The sequence below is a fragment of the Streptopelia decaocto genome, assembly GCF_964273445.1.
Source record: "Streptopelia decaocto genome assembly, chromosome: 4".
Lineage (NCBI taxonomy): Eukaryota > Metazoa > Chordata > Aves > Columbiformes > Columbidae > Streptopelia > Streptopelia decaocto.
Window position 1 is genome coordinate 44,561,011 of NC_138658.1, and position 18,232 is coordinate 44,579,242.

The following is an 18,232-nucleotide window of genomic DNA, read 5'->3' on the forward strand; positions in this document are numbered from 1 at the left end:
TAACACGCTGCATACTTTTATTAAGGCATGAGCAGCTACAGAATGCATTTTTCTTCAAAAGTAATCCTATTAGTTCAGAATGACAAACATTTTTGAAAGGTAAATTCAGTTCTACATGAACGTAGGCAGTCAACAATGCTTTTAAGACAGTGACAGCAAAGTACACAGCAGTATATTTTGAGTACCATTACATAATATTGATTGAAGTATCCTTCTGGTAAAAGAAATGTCCTTTTGTAAGAATGAGAGACTGGCGAGTCATACGTACACAGCATCAGTAGATATCCATTGCTTCAGTAAATACTGAAAATGCATTTTTGTTACAATTCTTCAAAATTAAAATTGAATGAAAAATATTTTGATCTCATGATTAGAATTATCCAGAACAATTAGATGTACATCTCTCTAAGTTATATGGACTACTTTAGACTTTAAGTATTACCCTAGAATAGGAAATTAATTTCCAAAGGTTACAATAATGTCACAGAATAGGAAGGTTAATTTACTTACCTTCTGCTTGAGTTTTCTTGAGGCAAATAGCTTTATTTTATAGTTAGACAAACCTTTGTTATAGAGTCTTCTGTACCAAAGCAAATAGCCTATAGATTGATACACTGCAGTCTGCTAAAAAAGAGCTAGGCTGTCACAAGCAATACTCAATCTCTTTCCCTCCTATTATCTCTTGAACAAGAGCCTCTAACTGGTGGTTTTAAGGTCAATAATTCTGCTGAGGAGATGCTCCAATTTTTAGTATCCTGTGGCCACAGGGTGCGCTAGAGCTACAGATACAGATGGTCTAGGCCAAGTTAAGGAAAGCAAAGTTTGCTCCCGACTTGTATTGTTTATTTGTATTGCCAATAGGTCAGATAAGTTTAGCACAATTGCTCTAGCAACAGGGAGTGATAGGGGCTAAAACCCCCAAAGGAACAGGAAAAGTGATATCAGTAATTGTGGTGAACTCCAGAATACATTCAGCCCTGCTGAAGTCCTTCTAGGTAGTCAGGAACAAGATGTCTTCTTACATGGTATTGCCATCTCTGAAAACCATTGAATTAAGAACTGAGATGGCTGTTTAAAAGCACCAATAGGGGCTCTTTTCTTTTTTCTTTTTTTTTTTTTTTAACTGACTTACACTAGGACAAGATGATTGCAAAAGTTTCCTATGTTACAAAGAAGGCTTCTTCCCCTTTCTTCCCCTACGGTTAATAATAGTGGCAGGACAGCTTTGTTACCTGAATGTAAATGCTCTGAAGTGTCACCTATGCTTGAGAATCACCAGCTTAAGCTGCAGGATGCCTTAGGGAGGAGTCTGCTCCATAGAAAAAGAGGAGAGAGGCATCTCCACACAGAGGTAGCTCTGTAATATGGAGCACCTAAGTTGCCTCATACTCTTGGCTTCAGGAACCTCTGGATTCCTGTGACAATAAGGGGACCCAGCTTATAAATACCTCAGTCTGCAGCTACAGAATTTGATGCCACTTCAATTCAACAATTTTGTTGGAATAGAAGAGAGAGGAGCTAGTTCTCTGTTGTGACACATTCTGGAAAACCAGACAAGACCTGTTCCAGCAATTGTTCCAAAACAGCTAATATTATTTAGTCTTACGCAATATATTCAGATGCCACTGTTGTCTATAAATGACATCTTTTGGTAGCTGTCCCCAAAGCTGCAAATAAATGTGGAACTTATCTCGAAGTTGAAGCATCTAAAGGAGCATCAATGTGCAAGTATATTAAAGTAGAAAAGGCAGAAAAACAACTGAAAAAAATAGAGATTAATAGCAGGATAAGTAGTTTATAATCACACACAAAACCCACTGCTGAAGAGATAAACAAAGGTAAAGAGGAAGATTTAGAAAAGTTTCCATCTTGAGCATTCAAAATCATCAATAATACACTAATGCTAATGAAGAAAAGAGCAAAAATCCTGGCAGAATGTAGGATACACACTTGGCTATTAAAATATTTCAATAACAAGTTAGTAATGCAATTCTACCTATGCAGGAAAGCAAATGTAGTGTACTTAATGCATAAATTATGTATCATGTTACAAAAAAATTACAAGCCTTTCTAAACCCACTCTAGGGGTGATAGAAAAGATAAAAATATCCTTACCTTAGTTGAACTTAAATGGTGTATTCTGTCACTAGAATAGCTTTGGGGTATCGGAGGATCAGGGTAGTCATCAACACTTTTTGATGCATTCTTTTTGATGACTTCTACATAGGAAACAGGGAAGATGCCTTGTCTGTTGGTTCCTGGTATTTTACCTTCATACCAGTTTTGATCAACTCTCTTAAGAAGAATTACTCTGTCTCCCTGAAATGCATTATGAAAATGAGTTATCAGCAGATACATTGTAAGTTATTTTTAATAGCAGATATTATTTTAATACATAGTATTATTTTCCCTGCAGGACTGTTTCCCATCAGTCTTGACAACCGTCTCCATTTTCACTCCTTTATAGTAACCACATATAGCCATGCATACAACTACCATTCCAGCAAAACCAAGGGCTAGTAATGGACTGCAAATGCTATTCTTTTATCAGAGGGAAATCTCATGTAGTCTCCTTCTCTTGGCTGGGGGACTAACATTTAAATTTTTCTTTGGAACATAAACTATTTCAATCATTGGCCAAACTACCAGCTAACACCCAAACTTGTAATATGCAATAATGACTGCTAGGCCCATTTTTCCTTAACACTAATAAAAGTTAACTAATGAAATCCATGTGAGTGCTTTGTTATCAGTAAAACTGGAACACGTAGGGGTAGAAAGTTGAAAAATGAGTTCGTGGGAAAGATGAGAGAAAGAAATGCATTTCCTGTGTAAAGAAGATGAGGCAGTTGCTGTTTTTACAGAATTTAGCAACTGAAATGGAAAATATCAGCTTTCTATTAAACTCTTCTCTGTAGTGAAACTTCATTATCTATCCCTTCCTTTGTTTTACATGATGTGTTTTTTACAACAAATCCTTCCTTATTAGTTTTGTGTTCTCTTGGGTTTCTATAATTTTGTTTCTGCAGTTGATTTGTGGAGCACCCTAAAATTATCTTTAGTGGGATGGAACAATAGAAAACCAGTGCAAGTTAACTTCTAAAATCCAACCAAAATTTGGCTGTCAAGATTACGACCACCACAATAAGAACAAAAGAGAATTTTAAGAAGCAATAAATCATCAAACTACCTCCAGTCCCTAGTTCTCTAAGTTCTTATTCCTGATATTTTTACACCTCTTTGACATTTACCAATGTCAAATGAGTGGAAAAACACCCATTATCTTCAGCAATGCTGGATTAGGCTCTAGGTCAGCATCAAGAAATGGTATCCTTACTCTTACTTCAGAGGAAAAACAAATGACTGGGTAACTTCTATGAACTCTAATTCTTAAAAAAAAAACAAAAAAAACTTTCCAGTGGATAAAAGTTCTATCCTATGTGCAATAATAAAGTTTCTCTGTATAGGTAATATTCCAGTGTGTCTCAAACCTCAGAAATTAAACACTCATTTTGCTCATGTGTAATAAAGTACAACCACGAGGATGTACATACAAAAAGAAAAGACAATGTTCTAAAAAGCAGGAAATATTATGTTATTAAAGGAAATATTTGTAAGGACTGGTACAGTCACAAAATATCTCTGAGCCTTTTTTCTATATTTTCTACTTTCTGTATTTTTCTATTTCTTCTATATTAAAGACTTAAACACGATAACTGTGACAACAAGAAATATTAATAATTATTAAAAAAAGGAATGGATAATTGCAGTGAAAACTAAAAATTTAGGTGGGCAGTTAGTAGATGTTTGCATATGCCAGTCTCTAACAACCCAGTTTACATGCACAACATTTTAAAACTATTTGCAGTTAGCTGTGAAAGACTGTGCAAGCCAATAAGATATATGTTAGTAGCTTTCTACCACTACATTCTTTTGTGCATAGCAAATATTGAAGTACAAAGTACAGTACAGTGTTTACCTATATATTAATTCTATGTAGCAGTAGACACTATAATGGTATTTTGACAAAGGTAGTTTTAAACTGTACCTTTCTAAGCGATAACTCCACATTTGTGTCTGCACTGAAATTATATTTGGCAATAGCTTCTCCAATCTCTCCAATCTGTGCAGGGGGAGGTGGTCTGGCAGGCTGTGCTTTTTCTGGGGGAGAAAGTTTCTAAGAAAAAACAAACCAACCAGATTTTCATCATTCTCATGCAATTTGTGGACCTATTACCCAAACTAATTCAAGGAATTAAAACAGAACAAACCTCGACATAGGAAATGGGGAATATTCCAACTCTTCCATGGTGCTCACCCTCATACCAGTTTTGATCAATTTTCCTGAGGATATAGACAGTATCTCCTTTCTTAAAGGACAGCTCTCTGTAACAAATTTATTTAGATCAGATGTTTACAGCTTTACATTTAACTCCTCTGCTGGCATAGTTTCTGAGATCTTTACAGTTTGGAACTGAAACAGAATGTAGCAACTAAACATTTGAAGAAAAAGTGTGACAGCTATGGTGCATTTACCAGTCGATTATACCATATAAAATGAAAGTATTCACATTTATAAACCCCAGGTACTATCTGTAAGTTATACAGGCCAGTTTTACACTGTGATTCCAAGGAGTATTGCTAGTTATTACCAGAGCACATAGTTTAGCATCTGCATGCAAGTATGACATCTTTGGGATCACCTATTTAGGTGTGGTTTTTATGACAAGCATCTGAGGAGTATTTGGTGTTCTTCAGGAAATCAGTAGGGAAAATTACAGAATATATCCCACATATCTATGGCCTATTACTATGTTTTTGCAGCAGCACAGCTTGGCATGCTTCTGCTCTACACATTTTTCTCTAAAGACAGCTGTTCAGAAACATGAAAAACACAGGATTATGTTCTCAGAATTTCTGATACTCAGGGCCTGTGATACACATAATATTGGATACCAAAAAAGAGAACGATCCAATTCCTTATGAACATTTTCAGATCTTGGCCTGGGAGATCTCTTCTGTATCATCCATTTGGTTTTTCAAGAGCTAATCTGCTGTTCTGATAATTCAAGTTGTGAGTTTTCTATCAGACACAGCTAATGTAATTCTAGTGTCAATGTTTGGCCATATCTAAATATCATTTAAATGCACTGGATCATCTGAACAGCAGCAGGAATGAAATACAGGCACTCTACTTTGATGCTCTCAGTGATTCCTAATTTTGTTTTTCTTATGAACCACGGTGGTTTGTCTTGGTATGGGACATGACACATCCTGCAGGGAGCCTGTGTATGTTAAGACAGACAGGAAGACGGTGAAGCATTATACAGAATTTTGATAAGCACACTCTATATGACAGTATTTTAAGCACCGTATCTTGTGTAACCTAAACACAATTTGCAATAAATGAAGAGCATCCAGTGGGTGACCCTCAGGACCCATGCTCAAAAAGGCTGAAGATGCCCAGCCATTCATGTGTTAGAATACAATGGAGAATAATTTAAGACATTTTTAATACAAAATAACTTCTCACACAGCTAATGCAGAGACTACAGTGATGACAAGCAGGGTCCTCTGCTTTCACGGCATTTGCTACTGAAACTGGCAGCAGTTAGCTGCCACAAGTGCTAGAAAGAGTTTTCTTGAATTATGAATTCTTAAATGAACAGAAGTCCAGTACTTACTTAGAAGTCTGAGCTTTGAAGTCATATACAGCTCTTGCTGGTAGTTTCTGAAAAGTAGGCAAAGTGATTAATACATTCAGGTAGTATTACTATATGGTAAACATGTTTCAGCTTTTAAAAAGGTGACCAAGATCCAAAAAACAAAAGGACATGTGCCTTACACTGGTTCCTGCAGGAATAGGCAATTAAATACACAGCTTCCTTTTTTAAGGCAGTTAGGTGTTTGGGACTTAAGCTTTTAAAAATAGAAATAGCAGCTAAATTTTAATACAGTTTGCTTTGCAACTTTATGTTTAAGAGAAGTACAAAAGTAAAAAAAGGTTAACTAAATGCCAACGTGACTTGTAGGCAACTAGATCTCTAGGTACAATGGAAATTTGCATGCTTCATGTTATCCAATGCTTTAGATGCCTCTGCTGTTAAACTTGTTATCTTTAGGCTAATTTCAACTGTAAATACTCCATCATGTTTATATATATATATGTATATAAAGGAAAAGTTACTCTGACACCTGGAAAAGATAGGGAATATTTTCAATTGCTCTAACCACATCCATACTTCTAAGAAAGTATGAGAAACACAGGACTGGAAGTGATCTCCTGAGTCATCTGTGCAGCTCTCGTTATCACAGGCAACCCACATCACATGATTCCTCTGATTTATTTATCAAGTTCTATCACCACGTATCTGTAAGCTCAATATTGTTTAAAAAATAAAGCTGTAAGCCATCTCTATGTCTCCTTACCTGTGTGGTTGACACCTATACTTTCACTGTTTTCAAAGCTGTGCTGAAAACATGAACTGTGATCTGACCCAAGAGCCTCACTCACGTAGCGGCTGCCTCTGATGGACAACCAGCACTAGAGACTTCAGAGGAAGGTGCAAGAAGCGATTAGCAGTATTATGTGAGGATATTTGGAAGAGTGATTTAGTCTTTCTCTGCAAGTACTTGCAGAGATGAGATTGCTAAATTTTTAAAAATTTCTCTCTGGGAAATATTGGTGACTAGAACAAGCTGATTGCACTGTTTCTGAGAGATACTATTTGTAATGATGTAAGTGTGCACATCTTTTTATAGAGGAATAAAAAGTGACACTTGTAAATTTTGCGTTTTCCCCATCTAACTGGCCAGATGTTCTCAACTGGGTTCTCTCCCTTCTTATCATCTAAAAGCTCGCACATCTAGCATCCCTAGAACTTCGTCTTTGCTTGAATGGCTTGTAGTGTTTTACATGTTTTCAATTTGAATGATGACTTTCAATGTCACAGAATTCTTTAAAAGCAACATACGCTCTGGCTCCTGGAACTTTTTTAACCTTTACTTTGTAATGTTTTTTTTTGAAACCAGACTCTTAATTGAATTGCAGCAATATAACCATGTCAGTGGGGTATAAGTGGATCTGAATTCAGATCCTGTAACCAGTTCTAACCTGTACCATCATTTAACAAGGTAGATGGCCAATGGCAAAAACTTAAATATTAGCAGTTAAAATACAGTACTCTTTTATGCTGCCTTTATTTTGTGCAATATTTTAATAAAAATCAATGGAAAATGTTAACAATCTATGGCTTGTGGATGTTGGCTAATATGAATGTATTGACTTTATGATTGAATAAAATCAGTGAAGCCTGTTTGGAGAGCATTTATAGTTCTAGATATAGAAATATTCTTAAGACACTGAATGATATAGTCATTTTTTGGTGTATTCTTTTTATTGATACTTTGTGTTACTTTAAATGTTGTATGCCTGCTTCCATTTCCTCTTCCAAAACATTAATATAAGCAATCATTATACAATTACAATCACCAGCTATTACAAAAATTAGATATTGCTCGTGGGATAAGTGGTTTTGTCTAATACAATAACAGCAGCATTTTTGCTTTTTCTAAACAAAAATAATAGTAAAATACAGTTATTCTTTGCATCTGTTTTGAAACTACTGAGGAGGCTTCTCTGTGTAACGCTCCGGTTCTCAGCAGAGCCTTTCCCCAGTCACATCTGCTATTCTTCTCTGTCCCAAACACCCACTCTGGTCAACTTTGACAGAGCCTATTAATGGCTAGTAAATTTATGCTCATATCTATTTAATCATAGATATGAGCAGCAACTTATCTTACAAAGCTTGATATTATTTTACTTCATTGAAGTACCAATCTCTTTAATGAAAAAAGAAGGATGCTGTGCCATCTGATGATTTGGTAAGTAACTGTTCTTTTGGGCTGTATCATGACAGTGTCTTAAAATCAACACATATCTTGTCTCAGATATATTAACAATTTCCACATGGATATTGCTGCATTATTTATTGTTGTTTCACTACCTCTTTATCTGTAGTTCCTCTTCTCTCCCTTGGAGTACTTCGTCCCACATCAGTGAAAGCAGAAGAATAGCTTCCAGGAGACTCCTGGTCTACTGAAAACAGAAATTATGTGAAACTATGGTAAATTAAACAAAACCATTCAAACCTGAGGTGCTGCTTGGTTTCATTTAGGGGGGTGAAGAGCTTTTGAAATCTATTATTTTACTTTTAATAGAAAGAAAAGCGCATGGTATGATGTCTAAAGTGCACCTTGGGAAAAAAAAAAGGTACTAACTCTCAAGCAAAGGCAAAGGCTGCCCTCTGATCCACAGCAGAGAATGTATGACAGAGGACTGAGAGAGGAAAACGCTGCCTCGCTGTACGCAGGGATGCAGCCCTGCTGGACCAAATGGAACACATGAGAGCCACACCAGGACTTCATCAGGTTGCAAGAAACTGTTTTGGAATGCCAACAATATAAACACATAATTACATGCACAAAACATGATGAAAGCATGCTTCAATGAGAAAATAGAGAAGAAAAATGGTTTCTTCTAAGTAATCTGTGTTTCTACTTTGCCAAGGGCAAGTGTTAGGCAGCACACGGGTATTTAAAAGGATGTTATTTCATGATAACAACTCTCTTCTAAGAGATGGAGTACAAATCATTACTCACCAATCTATGTGGCAGATTTTCTCCAAAGCACAGTTTATTTAATGTTTATTTTGGGATTGTACAGTATAGGATGGTGAATACATCTTTTCATGTTTTAATAGAAACAAAATCAAAATCTTACACTCTTGATAGCTCTGCAGGTTGCCAATGTGAAATGAAAATATAACAGAATTATTTCAAATCAGAGGATGAAATGAACTGCCTCTTGACTTCTGAGATTTACTATTTTAGTCTCCTGCTGCTGTAGTGACACCTGCTAGTGGAGACATGTGACTGAAGTTTGTCTTCCTTTGACATCATTCACACAATCTGTTCCTACAAACCCCATACATTTCTAAAGAAGTACAAGTGGAAAAAAAAAGAACTGAAAGCATCTCATCCCTTATATTGGGGTCTTGCAGAAGAAAAATGTAGATGGTCTCCAGTAGGCTGTTGGCTAAGCCACAAAAACTTGAGGCTACTGATAAATATAGGGGAGGCAAAAAAATGAGATAATCATATTATTTATGTCATTAGTTGCAAGCATGTCATCACCCACGAATATATCACAGTCCCAGTTCTGGACAGCTTTCTTGATATGGCATGTGTCTGTGAATGAGGATCTATACTCACTGCATAGACCTAAATATATAATGCCTCCGAACACATCTATTATTTCTTTTCTTTAAACTCAGTCAGAAAGAGGAGGATGTGGGAGGGAAAGAGGGAAAATGCAGAAGCTTTAGGAAGAACAATTTCCTTTATTTCCATACAGCTCCTTATGCAGTCAATATTAATAGTTTTCAGTGTTCTTTTGCTATGATCTTGGGGGGTCTCTCTGTGGATGGTGGCTGTAAGAGACAGACAGAGATGCAACAAAACATGAAACTTCATTAGAAGTAGAGCTCAGCCATGACTGGTGCTGCTGGAAATCAGTGGAATATTCTGCTGTACTCATTCTCCACGCTACTTTAGGGACATCAGTGTTGACAGAGTGTACCACTTTCCTCCTGCCAGGCCCATTCGGAGCTGCAGAAGCTATTAGGGATCCACATTGACTCTTCACTCTGGATTTCCTTATTTTCAAGGACTGGAAAATTCTCATTTAGCAACTGTGATATGTGAACAGCACAATCCCCGACAGCTTCAGTCTCATCATGTAGTACTGCCTGCCAGGGTTAATCATGATCAGGCCTCAAGTATGACTAATTCAATCCTGAACTGCTGTTTATAGCTGTGTTTTACCAAATTACCTTTTCTCAGTATGTCTATTTGAACTAATTAAGAAGAGATGGTAACAGCTTCAATTCTGATTTCTCTTGAAATACATATTTACTAGTGTGGTACTTGGAAAAGTTACAGAAAAAGATGTGAGATTAAAGATAAGATAGGTTTGATCAAATATTGCATAACTGATATATTAAGGACATTCTCTCTTACATCCATTTGTGATTTCAAGAATAGCTTTGTAATGCCATTAACTTCTCAAAGACGCTCTGTCACAGATGACTGTATGTCTTAGAAGCACAATTCTCTAACACAGAAATGTTACCATTTAAAAAGAGAAATAAATTACAGACTTGCCAAAGACATTGATCTAAATCATCTGAGAATACACCTTCGTGCACTCCTGCTATGAATTTAGTTTGCTTCGTTTAATGTTGCAAGGTTAAACTTTAAAAACATTTGAAGCTCAAGGAATTGTTATGAGAAAAAGAGAAGCAGAGCAATGAACAACTCAAAGTAGTAACTTGAAAACCAGATCACTGTCAAGACAGACTTTTTAAAAAGTTATACTCACCCTGACAATTTCATTCAAATTTTGATTATTGAGAATTTCCCTTCAAAGAGGATATGAAATTTCTCAAAACTTCATAGATATATGAAAATTCTATGAGAAGAACTAGTTTTGCTGCCACAGAAATTGGAAATTGTATTGTTTGAACAGTGGAGATGGAAACTTCCTAAAATGATTTAGGGTCTATTCACAAAAAACTAAAGCAGCGAATTAGTGCATTTTCGTAAGAAAACAGAATCAACTTCCTATGATACTGGCAGAATTACCAGCATTTTTATTGCTCACATGTAACAAAACTATACAGCACAGCATGTTTTAGATGCAGATTTTTTAATAATAAAGTTTTCTGTTTGAGAGATGCTTTCTGTCATAGTGCATGAATTATGATGCATGTTATGATGCATGCAGTCACTTTCTGTAAGGTCTTTTTCTCAAGGAAAAAAACCCCATTGCTTCATTTAATAACACCATTGTGATTTATATTACTAACAATCTATTAGTTGAAATACACCATTATTCCAGTTGTCAACGTTATTGTATTTTGTGAATAGACAGCAAATTCATCTATCCTCATCACCTATGTAAAAATGACATCCTTCATTAGGAATTTTGTGGGATGAAAGCTTCTTACAGACGACACAAATGAAAATGGAATGAGAAAGGGTGGGAAATACAGGGAGTAAGGTTGGAGAAGTAAACCACAAGGATAGAGGAAGAAAGTTAATCCACCTTGGAAACACAGTGCACTATCATTGTTGTTAGTTGCGTCCAGGTCTGGAAAAGAGGCACTAAGAGGTAATCTTCCACAATCATTCTGGTACAGTGGGCAATGGATAGCACCATCTTGAGGCAGTGGGTTAAAAGGCTGGTGCATGGGACTCTTTTTCAGAGCTTTAAGAGATGAATTCCTTTCTGGAATGTCTGGAAGCAGCTCAGTAATAAGTCTGTGTAATATACTGTTATCGGGCAAGCTTCCCCTTCTTTTCTCAGCTTTAATTTGGTCACAGATGTCTTTAAGTGCAGAATCTAGTGCTTCAAATACAGACGACTTGCATTTTTTCTTTTCAGTTTGTTTTTTAGGAGCTGCACTTTTTTTCCTCCGGAAAGGCACTGGACTGACTAGGAACGCTATCTTAGAGAGGCCAGACTCTGCTTCCTGTCTCCTTGGATCTTCAGTGCTTTCTTGTTTAGCCCTTTCGTGCTTTAGCATGGTGGTGAAGCGGGTATAGGATGCTGGGCATCGCCCTTTGCAGGAGCTGATGAGATGCCTGTGGTGGTGGTGGTGGTGGTGATGATGGTGATGGCCTGATCCATAAAAGCTTTCAGAGGATGTGAAGGAAAAGTGGTCAAAGTCACTTTCACTACAAAAGGATGAACCTTCTATCTGGATGAAGTCACTGACATCAGAAACCACTCCATCTTGATCACTGTCTGAGAAATCCATATGCGATCGTTGTGGCTCATCACTGGTCACTTCAATATGAATTGGCACCAGGGTTTTAGACTTGTAGCTTCGTTGTACCTGAGAGGGATGTTTGACTTGATTTTCTTCTTCCAGCAAGGATTCTATAGAAAATCGCCTCTTTGGACATAAGCCATTTTTAGGAGGCTCTAGTGTAACAGCTGACAACATTTCATCACCTAGGTTCGGCATGGATTTTGACTTCTGAATTAATTTTTCAAATTCAGATATTCTGGTTGGCACCACGTCTCTGGGCACCTCTTCAGTAGAAGACTCTCTCCAGCCTTGAAGAATACCTTTGTGTTGTTCTTTTTCATACTGCAGTATTCTGGACTTCACAGAACAAATCACCTCAGAATTCATCAAGTCCTTGCGATTGATGCGATGCATCTTTTTGTACATTTTTAGGAAACCTGGGGCATCATGTGCAGACCTGTGACGGACTCTTGACCGACCACTACCACGACCCTCGGGAACATAGGGAGAGGCCCAGTTCATTGAACAAACTTCTTTGGAGTCCTCCTCACATAAGAGAGAGCCCATGCTTTCAGACTTGGCCTGTGCATCGGGAAAGCTATCCCTATCATCTGTTAAAAGATCATCACAGCTACGGGATTTTATCTTTGGAGAAGCAGTTTCTTCTGTGCTGCTCCAGACTTCTGCATTTTGACGACTCATTTGCCAGCCATTCTTGTAGCTGATTGCTCTTCTTGAATCATTTGGAACAGCTAAATGCTGTCTGTAAGTGCTACAGTATTCTAATTCATTTGAGGTGTTGTGGTTGTGCACTGAATAACTTAAAAGGGATGGATATACTTTGCTAATATCCCCACCTTTATAATCCATAGAGCAGCATGGTAAAAAAGAGACATTGCCAGAAATTAAAAGATTCAGAAAGTTAGAATTGACATCAGTATCAGAAAGAGTAGAAAAGATACAGCAATTAATGCACCAATTATTATAGTTTAGGTCAGTACACAGGTTGCTACAGCCTGGGGCAGCAGAGCTAATAATTATGTTATTTTCCATCTCTAAAAATGTACTCATAGTAATTTGAACATCAGCAATAATTCCATATGAATTATGGAGCTGTTACTCCCTCTGCATGCCCTCTCCCTACCCAGGCCAAAGCAACATAAGAAAACAAGCATTAATACTGATTTTGAAGCAGGTCAACAGACAAGAAAAATCTGCAAAGGTTTTAAAGATTAAGCCAATCAACAAATCTAGACCTCAGTCAAATATTGACTTTTCCACCTGTGGATTCTGAAAGAAGTTGTTCAGAATTTTTGAGCCGGATAATGCTCAGAGTTCACAGCAACTGCATATTCTAAGATACTTAAGATAAAGATAATTCTTTATATAAGATCAAATGGGAAATTTATCGCAGTTTTTCATAGGTAGCCTGCTTGTTTCCTGTGTGATAGCACTGAAGGGAGTGGTGTTTTCTACAGCTTATGGAGAGAAAAAGAAGGTGGCTGAGGAGCTGCTATACGGGTGTAAAGGAAGATGTATCAGTTACTGAGCCTAGACAGCACATAGAAGAAACAATAGCCCTCAGATAAGCTTAACAAAGCCTGAGGTTTTAAGCAAGTTTTAAGACATTTTTAAGCATGTGCTTGATTTAGAAGTCCCTAGGAAACAAATTTGGAACTGGGGTCGCATACTCATGCTGAACTTTCAAAAAAAAGGGCAACAGGTTCAGGACACATATTTCTAACAGCTCGATCTGCTCTCTAGAAGAACAAGTTGAATCTCAATAAGAAACTGAAACACTTGAGTTCAACATTGATGCTGATCAAACAGCTTATAATGTGCTGCTTCTTTAACAAAATTGTTGATTTCAAGAAAAAGTAATGTCCTAGTAGGCTTCAAAATGCTGGGAGAGAAAGGAGTGACACAGTTAGGTCATCTTCCAGAAGTTAATTAGCTGTGGTAGATGTTCTTAAGGGAAGGATTTTCAAATATAGGAAGTGTTTAAGTCATAGTAAGTGCTCATTATCAGTGGTGTATTCAAAGGTAAATGCAGGTAAAAGGAGTTTACCAACTTTTCACTGCCTGGCCTGGTACACCAAATGGCTGAGTTTATCCACATTTAAAATTACTGCTGTAACACTGGGTATAAAATACATTTACTGTTCCATCACTTCGCTCTTTAATACTCCTCACTGCTTTTTTTTGTCTGGCACATTTTGTTGCAGCCTGGAAATTATGTTGTTTTCAGTGGGATTTGACTTTTATGAAGGTTTATACAGTTCCTAATGCAGCTATAGGCTGATTAGAAAGTATGGCTACAAAATACAGCAATTAAATGAATAAAAATAACAGGAGACATATTGTATATGATACTGCTTTGTATGTCACTTCCAACATATGTTTTACTGGAAACCTTTTTTCTTGCTAAAAAAAACCCACCCAAAACTCCAAACTCAAACCAACGACTGATTCAATTATCTCTTTTCTGGAGAGACATGGAGAACAATAATGGAACAGCGAGCTACTTGGAAAAAGAAGCTAGTTAGATTGTATATGCTATACTAAATACTTCAAGGATTTACAAAATCAAAAATCAGACTATGGATGTTTGCTTGATGAAATTAGGTCCTGATAACTGACAGTGTCTAAGACATCAGCTTTAGATTTGAAAGGTCTACTACTCTGGAAACACATCTTTAATCTTATATGCTATTCGTCTTGATTTAGTTTCTGTACATACTGAAACCAGTTTTAAAATCACAATAATTCAATAAGAAAGTAGTGGAGTTAATAAAACTTCATGGGATTATATCTAGTGGTACAAATCATAGTCTTCATTTAGTCAACTTCCTTTTGTTAGAATAAGCAGTTGAAACTGGAAAATCCTTGTTACAAATCCAGCTTTTCAGCTTAAAATTACACACGTAACACTAAACAAGTTAGGCTTTCAGGAAAGGCCCAAGGCTATTGCTTTGTATAGTAAATCTCCCAGCCAGTTGCACTGAGCAGCAGTAAACAGTTGCATTTACTACCAATGTATTGTACAACATATCATCAGTAGTTCTGTGCTAACAAATATGCTCTCCTCTTACCTTTTGCTCGTGATGGAGATGAAGGAGACGAGCTAGTTAAAGGCTTTCTAAGGGTGGTACATGGGCCTTGCAGATCTGTACGGCCCAGACCAGGTCTGTTTGCGTTCTGGTCACTGTGCACCCTCTGATGACTTACAGCAGGTTCTGACTTCCTCCTCTTTCTGTAGTCACTTGCAGTACTTGCAGAACTACAGAAATAAGCAGTATTAGCAGCAGTCTAATTCTGAGAGCAGAATTCAGGAATTTAAAAAGTAAGCTCATAATTATATTATTGGTTTATAGATTAAACAATGCCAGAACAAATAGATCAAAAACATGTGAAAGGGAGAAGCTCTCATCTCAGACATCTTACAGCATATTTCACAGAGAAACACTGAATTTTTATACAAAATCGCTATGTCATTTTCATAGTGAAGGCTTTGAAATAAATGCATCGAGTTTTTTAAGACTATTTTTTGTTACTAGAAGTTCAGCACAAAGGTAGAAAAATGACAGAGACCAAGAACAGATGAGGTAGCGCACTTGAGGAAACGGCGCTGGAAGTGCTGCCTGCAGTAAGGTTAAATGATGGATCGCTGCAGCTGAGAGGGAACCTCAGGGTAGAAAGTAGAAAGACCAACAATACAGTATGACTCATTTTGAATGTAAATCATTAAGTCCTCATAAAACAAAAGTAAGAATTGCACTGCAGGATCGAAAGATTAACATCCTCTCCATGCATCGCTCTATTTTATCAGTAGCTCACAAGAGGAATGTTAAAATCTGACTCTTAGCAACATCTGCTGGTGTCAGGTCACAAAGAAAACCTTCAAGCAGGATAATCTGTGTCTACTGAAATAATATATTGTATTTCTTACCTAGAGGGCCTGTCCAGGCCTTTTTCTGTTGAATAGCGATAATATAAGGAAGTCTGTGAAAACAAATATAGGAATGTGTTATACATCTGTATTTGAAAAAAAGGTGGCTATTTCTGCTTAGCATGTTTGATTATGCCTGTTACTCTGTGACAAATCCTATATAAACAGACTATGATGATTACCATCCTGGACAGTCTACAATATTTCATGAGAACAGTTATGCAGTTTTTAAAAAGCATTATTAGATTTCATTTCATATTCCACTTCAACAATGTTTTTATTTCAATAATGATCCAAAGTCATGTTTCTCTATTCCCTTTTCAAAAATAGATATAGAACAGCTGAAACAAACCTTTACTATAAAACCAAAAAAAATTGAAAAAAATTCCTTCCTGTGCAAGTAAGGTCTGCAGAGCTGTTCTTCCCTCCCAATTACTCACCAAAACCCCACAGTCAATTACAGACAGAAACTGTTGTAAATCCCACGATGTTTGTGGCCAGTAGTTGACCACCTTATATTCCCGGTAAGAACAGTTCTTATCACAGAACATTAATCATTGCTTGTGGAGTTACAGAATTAGCTACTGCATGAATCCTGGAAGACGGAATGGAATGCTGAGCCATAATATTATTATTGATACAAAGTCAACCTTAAATGACCACTATTTATAAATCAATCATTTCATACATTTCAAGTCTGCAGCCAGAATTAGGTAATACTACAATTTTGGTAACTAGGTATGAATCTAGAACGAACTGCATGGTCCCTGGGATGTTTCTTCATGGGAAGTGTGCTTCAAAGGTTAAAGTTGTTTTAAGTTCCTGACAGGTCATTTCAGAGCTAACCTGATGGACTGGAAATAGAACTATTATACAGCTTTGTAAGCTGCAGGAACTATTTTTCTCTCTATAGAAGCCTTCTAGGCTTTTTCTCTGCATGGCAAAATCTTTACAGACTTTCCTGTGTACAGAAGGACTGTAGAAGTAATGGCACTCATGGCCTGTGTGAATGCTTTTTTGTTAGGTACTATTTTTTTTTTTTTCGAGTGATTTAAATTGCAAGTTCAAGAATAGGACTTCACCCAGATTTGTAAAGGCGCTTATGTATACTTCTAGAAGGCACCTATAGTCTACAAATATTTGGGAACAGATTTCATGAGACTGTATACTTTAAATGACATTCTACAGTAACTGTTGAAACTACTTTTACAGGTGTTGCACTATAAAGAAAATATGATTGTTCAGTTAGAGCTATTTGTCAGTAGGCTTTAAGACCTGCACCCCATAGCAAGTGATCCTATCAAGACACTAACAGAAGTTTTGATTTCTGGATTATACTGAAATTTATTATACTATGAGGCAGGGAGAACCACACAAACATGATACAATATGGATTAAATGTTATCTAAAACTTGATTTAAGATCATGCAAATTTTCTCAGTAATTTTTAACTGTAGTTTAATTTAAATCACATTAAAAATCAGGTAAAACTTTCAGGCTTTTGGTAAGAATGGCAGCTGAGATGTAAACAGTTAAAGTGTTCATAATTCAAAGACTTCAAAGTTACTTTCCCAAGAAAATAAGTCCTTTACAAGTTAAGGGTTTCAAAACGTTTATTTTTTTCCAAAAAGAAATTTATTCACTTTGTGGACAAGTATTCAAGTATTTCTTCTGTGTACCAGCAGAAGGAGACTTGGGCTCACAGGTGATCTCTGTTAGAACTGTTGCATGAGGTGATACAAACATTTCAGATTAATTGCCCCTGTGGTGGTTTTTTGTGGTGTGGGTTGTGTTTTGTGGGTTTTTTGTTCTTGTTTGTTTGTTTGTTTGTTTGTTTTTCCCCACAGGAGTCAACCTCTTCCATTAGAGCCTGGGCCAAGAGCATCTATCACATGATAGTGGCCAAACAGCCACGAGGCAGTGATTATCTTCCACCACTTTTAATGGCCCCGGGTTTATACAGATCATGATGTAAATCCCAAGGGCGGTGTAGCTCCCCATAGCCTCCTGTAGAAGGCAATGAGTAAATCACACAGCTGAAACCAAAACACTATCCACAGCATTCCCCAGGCCATCAACAGAGTGTTAGTGATCAGCCTAAGACAGCATCAAGTGTATGTCATGCCAAAACTGACTGCTGGGTTCCTACATGGCTTTTGCTTTCTGTCCTTTTAAGATACTCTTATCACCTTGAGTGTAACTTGCTCTTTTGCCTTTTCCCTGATGCCTTCTTTGAAGTTTTTTTCTGTATGGAAGATACTGTATGTTGCACATTCTACAATACAATTTTTTTTCACAGGTACACGTTATTACATATAGGCTGTATGGAGTTTATACCTTCTACCCACAGGCAGAGCCACACTGATATGGCAAACAAGGTGAAAGCTGACAGTGGATATGGTTGGTT

General features: G+C 36.9%; 1 protein-coding gene across 3 annotated transcripts in view; it reads right to left on the reverse strand.

The window, feature by feature from the left end:
- SORBS2 (sorbin and SH3 domain containing 2) overlaps positions 1-18,232 on the reverse strand; it is a 156,515-nt gene that overhangs the window by 15,510 nt on the left and 122,773 nt on the right. For 2 of the 3 annotated variants that reach the window (XM_082050900.1, XM_082050901.1), the window contains 7 exons: positions 15,826-15,878; positions 14,969-15,156; positions 8,007-8,095; positions 5,685-5,731; positions 4,272-4,386; positions 4,049-4,177; positions 2,116-2,319 (listed from right to left, as the gene is read on the reverse strand). In XM_082050900.1, coding sequence (XP_081907026.1) covers positions 2,116-2,319; positions 4,049-4,177; positions 4,272-4,386; positions 5,685-5,731; positions 8,007-8,095; positions 14,969-15,156; positions 15,826-15,878 — 825 coding nt within the window. Of the gene's footprint in view, positions 1-2,115; positions 2,320-4,048; positions 4,178-4,271; positions 4,387-5,684; positions 5,732-8,006; positions 8,096-11,167; positions 12,734-14,968; positions 15,157-15,825; positions 15,879-18,232 lie in introns of all 3 variants that reach the window. The other variant, XM_082050899.1, reaches the window with a different exon arrangement.